The sequence below is a fragment of the Euphorbia lathyris genome, chromosome 2 (assembly GCF_963576675.1).
Source record: "Euphorbia lathyris chromosome 2, ddEupLath1.1, whole genome shotgun sequence".
NCBI classification, from domain to species: Eukaryota; Viridiplantae; Streptophyta; class Magnoliopsida; order Malpighiales; family Euphorbiaceae; genus Euphorbia; species Euphorbia lathyris.
Window position 1 is genome coordinate 31,363,031 of NC_088911.1, and position 12,803 is coordinate 31,375,833.

A 12,803-nucleotide genomic window follows, 5' to 3' on the forward strand; every position below is an offset into this window, starting at 1 on the left:
AACAGAAGAGATGGAATAAAATCCATTTTTAGAATGAGGCCAAATAATATTGTCTTGTAAATTAGGGATAGGCTTGAAACAATGAACAATGTTCCAAGCATCCTCAGTAATTTTGTTCATATGATCAGGCAGAACCCAAGACTCTCTCCTCCAAACTTCATCAACTTTAGCACCAATTGGAATATCAGCATCAGTAATGTCTAACGCATAAAAAAGCAAACTCTTACCATTTAACCAAGGATCAAACAAAAAAGATAAGCAATGACCATTCCCCATCTTGTACTGGAATTTTCCTTTAAAGATGTCTCTTAACTGGAGAATCTTCCTCCAACTCTAGCTGGCCTCAAGAGGTTTAGTTAAACCGCAGAAACTCAACTTTTTAAGCTTATTTTCAATTGCCCAGTTGGCCCAAAGTGTCTGTTTAGCAGTGATAATCTCCCACAGTAAACAGCCAATAACAACTTTATTCCAATGATTAAGATCCAGTATACCCAAACCACCTTCACATTTTGGTTGACACACTGTCTTCCAAGCAACCATAGCTCCTCTAGAGTTGGAACTAGAACAAGTCCATAAGAAGTTTTTACATTTATGATCAATTGCACAAATAACAGAGGCATGCAAAATAAAGATAGAGGCCCAATAAACATGGAGACTCCTAAGAACTGCACTAATCAACTGAATTCTCCCTGCGTATGTCAGATGCTTTGCACCACAGGAATCAATTCTTCTTGTAACCCTTTCCACCAACACCGAACACTCCTTGCTTAGCTTTGTGGAGATTAAAGGCATCCCTAAATACCTGACAGGAAAAGTCCCTTCACTGAAACTAGTTGAGGTTAAAATACTATTTTTAACCATTGCAGGAACCCAGTACTTAAAAACACATTACTTTTATTATTGTTAACTTGCAGCCCTGAGGAGTCCTCAAAAACTTTCAAACTGTGCATTAACTCCATCACAAAAGTGAGATCTCCTTTGTAGAAAAGGAAAAAATCATCTACAAAACACAAATGATTCAATTTAAGCCTAGCACAACCTTTGTGAAATTTGAAAGAAGTAATTGAGGAAATGAACATCGTTGACAGATACTTTATACATAAGACAAAAAGTAAAAGGGACATGGGATCCCCTTGCTCCAGGGAAAAACCCTCAAGACCACCATAGAGTAACAAGAGCTCCTAATGCAAGTCATAATCCATCCAATTGGGAAAATTAAGGTGCAAGAGCTGCTTAATAAAATTAAGGTGTATAATAATCATTTACTTTTGAAAATTACTTATAGTATCCAATAATTTATATTAATTTGAGGTAGGGATTTTAAATCCAAGTAATAATGTATGAAATACACTCCAATTATGATATTTGAATAGCTTCATATGGATCAATTAATATGTAGTAGTTAACACTATTATCAATAGCTTCAAAGGGGATTATTTAGCCAGTACTAGCCAGAGATCTGTTGAGCATCTTTTGGGTTGGAGTAGACCGGGGGAATGAATTGTGAAATTAAATACCGATGGCTCGTGTCTTGTGGACGGCAGAATTGCAGCTGGAGGGGTTCTGAGAGATGCTGGGGGCAATTGGGTGTCTGGCTTTACTCAGAATCTAGGGATGAGCTCTTCCTTTTCTGTTGAGCTCTGGGGTATCTTCTCTGGACTTAGATTGGCCATTGACCTGGGGCTGAAAAGGCTGCTCGTAGATTCTGACAACCTTGAAGCAGTTAATATGATTGCTAACAACAAGGCTATGTGCTTGAGTAGCCAAAACCTTATTAAAGAGATCAGAAGATTGTGTTCTTCATTCGATACCATCTCCTTTTGTCATATGTACATGGAGCAGAATAGGGTGGCAGATCGCCTTGCTGCGGAGGGCCATGAAAGGATGCCGGGAATTTCAACCTTCTCTTCTCCTCTGAACTTCCTTTGTTCGTTTCTGTATGATGATTGAGTGGGGGTTAGCTTCCCTAGGCTAATCTCGGGTTAGGTGTTGGTTTTTGTTGTTTTTTCTTTCCCTTTCCTATATAAAAAAAACATGTAGTAGTTATAATGTCTTATTTATTTAATTTATTTAATGTTTTTTTTAGGAAAATACATCATTATTGATTTTTCATTTTTTGGTTCATTAAGCCTTTGATTTTTTATTTAATTTTTTTTTGTCACATTAAGCCCTTGATAACCAAAAACATCAATTTTGAACATAAACTCGGTTAACAAAATATTATTCATTACATATGCATTTGAAATTTGTATTTTTTTCATTGTTCGAAAGCAGTTTTGGAGATGTAATATGGTTATATAAAAACGGTAAAAATCTTAACTCAAACTATAATTTTTTTATATATATAATTTCAAATACAGATGAAATTAATAACGTCTTTTTAATAGAATTAAATATTTAAAACTTACTACTTTGGTAAGTCTGAGTTTAATAGGATAAAAAATAAATGACGAGATGTTAATATATTTAAATAAAACATCAAGAGTTTAATAAATTAAAAAATAAAAGACTTACGAGTACTAAACTGGGTTTTAGAGACCTCTTTCTGACTATAGAGTATAACTATACAAGGCCCTAGATCCGGGACTTAATCATACTAGTGGTAATTGGTAAACTAAAGAATAAAGGGTAAATTACACGATTGATGATAAAATATATAAAAAAACGATTTTTATAATTGTAAATAAAAATTAAAATCTGAATTTTTGATGTAATTTGCGACGAATGAACTAAACTGAATTCATCAAAAGAAAAAAAATCGATTAAAAAAAGGTCCAAGTCGGACATCGAATTAATTAATTATTTTTTTCTAAAGTGTTCTGAAATTCACGTCATCCTCAGACATTTTCCCGCCAAAAGAACCCTCTTCTTATCATTTGGCGCCAAATTCTTCGCCTCCTCCCTCCTTCTTTCTCATTTTCTTATCTCCATTCTCTCCTCTCCGACACTCTTTCCCTCACTCGCTCACGATAGTCCATACCTTCGACCATGAAAGACGCGATTCTCAGCTCAGACAAGCGTAAGCTCTCCATCGTTCTCTTTCTGTGAATCCCTCTTTTTCGGTGTTTTGTTGTGATGTTGTTTTCTTTGTTCTCTAGTTCTAGCGAAGGATTTTCTTTCGAACTTTGCTGATGCAACCGGCGATGCCAAATACATAAATATTCTTGTAAGTTTTCTCCATTCTCAGTATTATTTCTTCATTTAATTTTCAATTATTAATATTTAGCTTTAATTCCCCTTTTTGGCTTCAGCAAGAGGTCGCAAACCATAAGACTCGTTCAGTCCAGATAGACCTCGATGACCTTCTCAATGTAAATTCACTCTTTCCCTTTAGCATTTGATGTTATTTTATTATTGGTGATGTGCTGTTTGGTTTCTAACATGAAATCCAGTAACTGAATTTGGTTAATGGTTTTGCAGTATAAGGACTTGGACGAAGAGTTCTTTAGACGGGTCACTGAGAATACCCGTAGATATGTTGGGATTTTCTCTGCTGCAATTGATGAAATGATGCCAGAGCCTACCGAGGCTTTTCCAGATGATGACCATGACATACTGATGACACAAAGATCTGAGGATGTTACTGAAACCGTTGATGGTTCTGATCCTCAGCAGAAGATGCCGCCAGAGATCAAGCGTTTCTAGTGAGCTTTCTGAAAAAAAAAAACATACTCATTTGCTTGAAATGCTATGATATGTTCTGGAATTACTTCGACCTTGATGAACTGTTTTGGATTATATTGTTGGTGGTTACTGGGTTGACTTAATTTGAGCAGATCTGCTTCCTAGCTTTGACATTGTTTCCAACTGTGAATGAGTACTATTCTATAGCTCAACATTTGTGAAATAAATTATAACATCAATTATCTAACATTTCTAATTCAATTAAACATAGGTATTTCAAATAGTGATTGCATGGCTTAAATGATTGACATTACCAAATATAAGTGTTCATATCACCTGGTTAGATGAATCCTTCCTGTTACGATAATTGGAATTTGTCTCTAAAAGAATACGTTGTTAACCCAAGTACTATTCAAATCAGCTATCGGCATATATAGTAGGGAATAGACAGCTATTGTGATTTGTGAATATAATCTGTTGGTAAATTTAACTGGTTATCGTGGTCTTTTGAAGACTGTATATGCTTCACATATATGGCATTATTCTAAACACCTTGTGTCATTCACTTAATATAACATACAGTAACGTCTTATGCTCATTCTTTCTTGATACAGTGAAGTTTATATCAAAGCACCTTCAAAGGGACGTCCATTCACTATCAGAGAGGTTAAAGCTTCATATATTGGCCAGCTTGTAAGGATATCTGGCATTGTGACCCGATGTTCAGATGTTAAACCACTGATGCAGGTTGCTGTGTATACATGCGAAGATTGTGGCTTTGAAATTTACCAGGTAATGAGTGGTAATAATCCAGATGTCACTGAAGCAAGTTTTGTCAGTTTTACAAGCCAACTTATTTATTAGCAGCTTTAAAAGGAGTTCTTATTTATGAGGCATGACAAAGAAAGCTAACTCAAGCATTGGTGACTAACAGTATGATTTTAATTCATAATGTTCTGCTAATTGAGCTTGGGGTTGTGTTTTTCAAAACATCCTAGAAAATCTTTCATTTCTTGCTACCTTTTTTACACATGTCCTGGTATATGAGTTTATAATTGTAAGTTTGATATGTATGGAGACATTTCTCTCATATTAGTTGGTTAACTTGCTCTCTTATTATGCATCAATCAGGAAGTTACTGCTCGGGTGTTCATGCCCTTGTTTAAGTGCCCAACTAAGAACTGTAAAATGAACTATACAAACGGAAATCTTATCCTTCAGCTCAGAGCATCGAAGTTTCTTAAGTTTCAGGAGGTACATATTTTGATCTGATTGCCAATCATAGATGAAACTGTTTTGATCTGATTGTCAATCATAGATGAAACGCCAAAGGCCTGTCCTTTTTCCCTTTTTTTCTAATGTAAAGTTGGTTTCTGCAGGCCAAGATTCAGGAGCTGGCAGAACATGTTCCCAAAGGTCATATTCCACGGTCAATGACTGTTCATTTTCGAGGAGAACTCACAAGAAAGGTTGGTGTTGCATGAATTTTGTAGAGGTACCTAACTCGAATTCCTCAGTGATAGGGTTATGCTACTGTACCTAGGCTTTACATTCATGGTTGTAGCCACAACTGCAGAAGGAACATGGTATAGCTGTTTGGCAACCTTCCCTCGGAATAAATATTTGACTACCTCAATGAGCTGCCTTTTTCAGGATTATCAGTCGAAGAAAAGAAAAATATCTTAACTGGATAACCATAGTTGACAGATTCTTGTTGTGTTGACCATTGAGCTGCATTGATTTTTCTATCTCATGTGCTATGGACCTCATACCTCTTTTTCTCTTTGAAATTTTTAGGTATCTCCAGGTGATGTAGTTGAACTATCTGGAATCTTTCTACCAATTCCTTACACTGGTTTCAGAGCACTTCGTGCTGGCTTAGTTGCTGATACGTACTTGGAGGCTATGTCTGTCATGCATTTCAAAAAGAAATATGAAGAGTAAGCAAGTTCTGAATTATCCATTGCACTTAAATATCACTTGAATCCTTCCCATATTTGCCACTAAGGCTCAATTCTCCATAATATGTTCTTATCCTTTTGCCAACATCAATGTCAACACCCACTTTCCTTCTTTTTTCTCCTCTTATCTTTCCGTTTTTCAATTACTGTATCAAAATTGTAGTTTGCCATTCCTTTCCACTGTGGTTTCTAACATCTCATTATTAAGTTATCGGTGTTAGTATTTGAGGAGATATGTTCATCTTAAGTTGATTAACACATGGGCAAAGAATTTTTAATCCTATTTTAGAAAAGCATGTCTTATATAGGTCCAAGAATGACTTTGCTGATGCACTCAGTTGTACCTATTGCAGTTATGAACTCAGAGGAGACGAGGAAGAACAAATTGCACGTCTGGCTGAGGATGGTGATATTTATAATAAGTTATCACGATCATTAGCACCTGAAATTTATGGACACGAGGATATTAAGAAAGCATTACTTCTTCTCCTTGTGGGTGCTCCTCATCGGAAACTTAAGGATGGTATGAAGGTAATGCATATATGTATATGTGTGCGTGTGGGTGTATATGTATTCTCATGCTTGTCAGCAGATCCAGATATGCTCATAATGATGTCTATTATAAGTGATAGAATAGTGCGACTTAATTCTTGACCATTATCGTTTTCCGTTCTAAATTGAGAAAGTAGCTTTTGTTGATATAGAGATCTTTCACGTTATACTACATTTTTATGGTAAAGCTAAAAGAATGTGGTAATGTGATGAAATTGCAGATTAGGGGCGATCTACATTTATGTTTGATGGGTGATCCTGGGGTAGCTAAAAGTCAGCTTCTGAAACACATAATTAATGTAGCACCGAGGGGAGTGTATACTACTGGCAAAGGGAGCAGCGGAGTTGGCCTAACTGCTGCTGTTCAGAAAGATCCGGTTACAAACGAGTTTGTCTTGGAAGGTGGAGCTTTGGTAAGAATTGTTCAATTTTTTTAGCAAAAGTTTCTTTTTGCTTAATTCATGGCAGTTTTATTGTTAGAATCATGATGCCAAGTGATCTATTAGTTTGGTCTTTTTTCAATGGGATTCTTTACTTTTTTTAATTTCTAAACGTAACCATTTCATAATCAATAGCTGTTATATATTTCAGGTTCTAGCTGATATGGGTATATGTGCTATTGATGAATTTGACAAGATGGATGAATCTGATCGGACATCTATTCATGAAGTTATGGAGCAGCAAACTGTTAGCATTGCCAAGGCTGGGATCACCACTTCTCTGAATGCGAGAACTGCAGTTCTTGCTGCTGCTAATCCAGCTTGGTACAACCTTCCTGTCCTTGGCTTAAGTTATTATTGAACATGCTGAATGTGCTACTGATGTCTTCCTTCATGGTGGTTCATACTCTTTCAGTTTTTCCCAGAAGAAAGTTTACAAGCAAAATTCATTGACGAGGTGGTGATGCATTTTTTTTGCAGGGGAAGATATGACCTACGGAGAACTCCAGCTGAAAATATCAATCTACCTCCTGCTCTACTATCAAGATTTGACCTGCTGTGGCTGATTCTTGATCGAGCAGATATGGATAGTGATCTTGAAATGGCTAGGCACGTGGTTTATGTGCACCAGAATAGAGAATCTCCAGCTCTTGGCTTCACCCCACTTGAACCATCTATTCTTAGGTACATATTAAAATTTGGGAAGAAAATCAATTATGAATATGTTACTTTCTCCAGAATTTTATTTTACAGATCACAAATTTTGTATAGTAGTGTACAACATAATTAATAGAAATCATACAAGTCTTGGGTTGCAACTCCAGTTATATGTCTCGCGTATTTCTGAGATTGATTTTATATTGTTAAGTTTCATGAGTTATGGGAAAATACATAATCTAAAGTTGTGCATAGTTAACGAGGGAGTCCTTGGCTTTGCTAGAATTTCATTGTTAATTGTGCCTGATTAATACACGAGTTTTGGAGGCAACAGTTTCAAAATCATATTATACACCTATTCCGTTCAGCATTGGAGTGCCTTCAAAATACTAACTTCTAACTTCCCATTGTTTGTAGAGCGTATATTTCAGCTGCTAGGAGATCGTCACCTTACGTCCCCAGGGAGCTAGAGGAATACATCGCTACTGCATATTCTGGCATCCGACAAGAAGAAGCTAAATCTAATACCCCACATTCCTACACAACTGTGAGGACTCTGCTTAGCATTCTCCGCATATCAGCAGTAAGTCCCAGCTTTTGCTGCTTTTTTTTTCATGATGAGGATGCTAAATTGTAATATTGAGGCGGGGAACACAACCATTGGTTGAGGTAGGACAAAGGGTTGGACAACTACCTTGAATGTTTATAGATCTGGATGGTAGTAATTCTCAGTCCAGTTTATTTCTAGTCAAGACTACGTTTCTTTTTATTATGCATGAATCATGGGTTTATCTTCTTATTATATCCCCCAAATGGGTTGGGCATAAGAGTCCAGTCCCACGTAAAGAAAAAAAAGCAAGTACAGTGTTCAAGGTCTTCGATTTGAGCAGTATCAAAGAGCTTGAAACTAATTTCTCTTTTCTTCAGGCTTTAGCAAGACTCCGTTTCTCCGAGACTGTGGCTCAAAGTGATGTGGATGAAGCACTAAGATTAATGCAGATGTCAAAATTCTCTCTATATTCTGATGATCGTCAAAAATCTGGTCTGGATGCCATATCTGACATATATTCAATCTTGCGGGATGAAGCTGCAAGGACTAATAAAATGGACCTGAGCTATGCCCATGCACTCAATTGGATCTCTAGAAAGGTGAGTCAACTTCTATACAAATTGAATTTGGTTTTGGTTTCATTGGTGATCTAAGTAATGCAAATTTGTAAGTAGACTAATGTACTCCACCTAGAAGGAAACTTTGTTTTGGCAAATTGAGCTTTCCATGAAAGTACAACCTGATCAGCAATTTGGTCCACTCTTTGATCAGATAATATGCATATATTATTTGATATGGGAAAGACATGGGAAATTTCTAGTATATACATGGGAATGTGGGATATAAATATAATTCACCTTTTAGGAAATCTCATCTCTCATGCACCATGTACGCCGGATGAACCCAATTTTTCTCTTCACATCTAAACTTTGTGCATCTCTTGAACAATTTGGAGTACTTGCTGCTCAGATTTCAAGTTCTTTTTTCAATCAGTTATGGTTTTCAAATCTCAACTCATTTTGATGGCTTTTCTACTTTTTTCTCTAGAAATTTAATGTCTTAAAAGTCTGATAGCTTGAGAGTTTTGCTTGTGAACAGGGATATACTGAAGCTCAGTTGAAAGAATGTTTAGAGGAATATGCAGCCTTAAACGTGTGGCAGATACATCCCCATACCTTTGATATCCGGTTCATTGATGCTTGACATGCACTGTTGTAAAATGTTATTAGGACGTTTCCTTAATCATCATTCAAAAGATTATATTGGAAGTTATGCTCTTGCCGGATGGATTTCAGTTCTTAAGCTCTACAAAAATAGCACGGATTAATGATGTTATTGAGCATTTTCGCGGGCTTGCATGTTAGCTGGGAGAGGTTAGAAGTAAAAAGGTAGGAACTTAGGAATTGTATTTTTTCATATATTTATCTAACTCAACGATAAACATCGATTGGATCACTTTCTTGTCCATTCATCTAATGTTATGTAGCTGTTGAATGATATTGGGAACCTTCTATGTTATGATTTCCTATTGTGATGAAGCAACTGTTGTTTTGAACTAGTAGGGATGGGGTGGTAATTTCGGGTTTTATGTCAAAATCTTATGTTATGTTGGTTCATATATGTATGTTGCATATTGTTATATATGATATAAATGTTATAAAAATAATTTGTGTCAATTGCATCGTGTCAGTTGAATTGTTTTTGTAAATCGTGTCGTGTCAAAAGTAGGTAATTAAAATGAAGAAAAAGGAATTTCTAGTAACAAATGTTGAATAGTTGTGGAAAAATATTTTTGTAGACTCTATTCTTTCTTTATATTTTATTTGGTATCTTTTCTTATTAGATCTTATCTTGTAACTAACTAGGAGTTTGTCGTACTTACATATTCTTTGTTAATAGAGTTCGTGTATTTTAGTTAAGTAGATCTAAATAGGAGAATAGAGTTTTTGTATTTTAGGAAAATGCTTTTTTTTTTTTTTGTAGAAAAGGAAAAGAAAAATGAATAACAACAAACTACCCAGGAATTAGCCTAGGGAAGCTAACCCCAATCCTATCTTCTAAGAGAAGATGAGAGATGAAACTAGGGGAAACAGGAAGGGTAGTAACGCCTAACGTCCCTTCATGGCCCGCCGCCGCCAAGCGATCAGCAACACGATTCTGCTCTCTAAAAATGTGTCTGAACTCTACGAACTCAAAGGAGGAGCAAAGCCTTATAATAGCTTTGATGAGGTTGCGACTGTTAAGACCCATAGAATGATTCTCAGAAATCATTTTGATTGCTTCCAAATTATCAGACTCCACAGAGAGCCTCTTAACACCCAGCCTTTTAGCAAGATTGATTCCAGTAAGAATAGCCCAGAGCTCCGCAGAAAAGGAAGAACCCAACCCTAAATTCTGGGAGAACCCAGAAAGCCAGACGCCCCCTACATCTCTAAGCACACCTCCAGCCGCAATCTTACCGTTACTGAGGCAGGAACCATCAGTATTCAGCTTCACAACCCCCTCTCTCGGCCTGCTCCATCCCACGAGATGGACATCACAACACTGAGAGGCTCTGGCAAGGGACTCTCCTTTGAAACTATCGATAATAGAGAAAAGTTTTTTCGAGAAGAAATCAGCTAAGTTTGTCATAAAAACAGTTTTATCTCCAAAAATCTCCTCGTTTCTCCATTTCCAAACTTGGTGACAGATAATAGCAAAGAAAATGTCACCATGCTCCATGTATGGAAGCAACTTTCCTCTAACACCATCAGAGAACCAGTCGACCTCAGAATGTGCCATGAAGGAAGAGAAAATATGGTGTGGGAGAATTTTCCTCCAAACCTCTTTACTATTAGAGCAATCTCTAAGAGCATGGCACAAAGTCTCAACATGGCCTCTGCATCTACTGCAAGCTCCAGAATCAGCCAAGTGCCTTCTGTGCCTATCCGAATTAGTAAGAAGCCTGTCCTTAACGCCCAGCCACAGGAAACTCCTAATACGGAAAGGAACTTTAAGGGTCCAAATCGACTTCCACACATCCGAGGGAGGATCAGATCTAAAGAGAGAGAAAGCTTCAAAGGCCGATTTGCAAGAATAAACTCCATTGTTAGTCAGCGCCCAACAGTGCCTATCCAAGTCTTCCTCTTGATTACTCACCTTCACTCCCCGCATTCTAAGGAGAGTCTCAAGGCTAAAGAAAGTATCAAACTTTGACCAGATCCAGTCCCCTTCCGAGTCAACCACATCGGCAATCCTCCAGTTGCGTATATCACTAGGCGGGGGGGAAGAACACACCTCAATTAACGGTTTATCCCCAATCCAGTTATCAAACCAGAAACTAATGGACTTACCATTCCCCACCTCCAGGCCAACTCCCGAGCATAACTCATCAAACACAGCACTAAGTCCTTTCCAGAGGAAGGAACAATTAGCAACTCTCTCTTTCGGGCCCCCGAAGATTTTGTCTTTCCGATACTTACCACAAAAGAGGCGAACCCAAAGAGAGGAGGGGTTTTGCCACATACGCCAAAGGAGTTTCATTAATAAAACTTTATTATTGTCCTTTGCTTTCCTAATACCCAGACCCCCAGAATCTTTAGGCTGGCAAACCTCACTCCAAGGCACAAGATGGATCTTCCTGCCCTCCGCAGCTTCCCCCCACAGGAACCTACGGTTAATCTTGTCAAGATCATTAAGCACAGGATCCGGAAGCTTACAAGCCTGCATGATGTGATTGGGAGCAGCACAATTAACAGATTGAATTAACGTGAGGCGGCCAGCGAGAGACAGAGTCTTGGCTTTCCAAGTGGCACACTTCGAATTAGCTTTATCCAAAGTCTCTTTGAAGGAGCCTTTAGACACACGCTCACTATGGAGGGGAACGCCCAGATACTTCCCAAGAGAATCAGTAAGAGGAATACCTGAGAGATCACTTAATCTCTTACAGACTCTCTGATTCATATTCTTAGAGCACATCATCCTAGATTTCTGGATATTAAGCTTCTGCCCAGAGGCCGGACAAAAACAATCCAGAATATCCATAATGACTCTCAACTGCTCCTCATTACCCTCAAGAAAGATAAGGACATCATCTGCAAAGAATAAGTGAGTCACCTGGGGACAGAAGCTGTTGATCGCCACAGGGTGGAAACTCCCATTATCAATCGCATCCTGAATCAGGTGAGAGAGCCTCTCCATAGCAATAACAAAAAGGAAAGGGCTCATAGGATCCCCCTGACGGATTCCTCTGCCCGGGGAAAATTCCTCCGACATATCCCCATTGACCATAACTTGAAACACAGGAGAAGAAATACATACCTTAATTAAACTTCTCCAGCTGTCCGGGATTCTAGCTCTCTCAAGGCTCTCCATCAAGAAATCCCAATTAATTCGATCATAGGCCTTCTCTAAATCCAGCTTCAGAGCCACAATGCCTTTCCTCCCTTTCCTAATCTTCATCGTGTGGACCATCTCTTGGACGATCACCACATTATCCATCATTTGTCTACCAGGCACAAAGCTACCCTGATTCTGACAAATGATCGCAGGAAGAATGCCACGGATTCTATTAGCCACAATCTTTGTAACAGTTTTGTAAAGAACATTACAAAGACTGATAGGTCTCATATGCAAAAAGGAAGAAGGCTTATCAATCTTAGGAATCAGAACCAGGAGGGTTCTATTAACCAGCTCAATATCCTTCGAACCACTGAACACCCCCAAGACAAAATTATAGATGCCTTCCTTCACTACATCCCAATGCTTATGGTAAAAGCCCGCCGGAAGACCATCAATCCCAGGAGCTTTAGAAGCCCCAATGCTGAAGATAGCTTGGTCAATCTCTTTTCGGGAAATAGGTTGAAAGGCCTCTTGACTACAATCCTCACTGATTAAAGGAAATGTAGCAATAGAGTGAGCCCTCTCCAAAAGAACAGGTTCCTCTTTGAACAGCTCTCTGTAGAAATCCAGGGCTAAGTTTCGAATAACCTCATCTTCATAAACCCAATCACCATTAGAATCCTTAATGGCCTCAATTCT

The 12,803-nt window shown here is 37.9% G+C and overlaps 1 protein-coding gene across 1 annotated transcript; it reads left to right on the top strand.

Moving 5' to 3' along the window:
- Positions 1 to 2,833: 2,833 nt before the first annotated feature.
- Positions 2,834 to 9,339, top strand: LOC136217649 (DNA replication licensing factor MCM7). The gene is made up of 15 exons (XM_066004263.1): positions 2,834 to 3,019; positions 3,099 to 3,166; positions 3,252 to 3,311; positions 3,421 to 3,644; positions 4,239 to 4,416; positions 4,756 to 4,878; positions 5,004 to 5,093; positions 5,422 to 5,564; positions 5,939 to 6,116; positions 6,359 to 6,550; positions 6,729 to 6,901; positions 7,058 to 7,261; positions 7,652 to 7,817; positions 8,162 to 8,383; positions 8,883 to 9,339. Exons 1-15 carry the CDS (start codon positions 2,989 to 2,991, stop codon positions 8,985 to 8,987), a joined length of 2,157 nt encoding a protein of 718 aa, XP_065860335.1. The 5' UTR covers positions 2,834 to 2,988; the 3' UTR covers positions 8,988 to 9,339.
- The last annotated feature ends 3,464 nt before the right edge of the window (positions 9,340 to 12,803 follow it).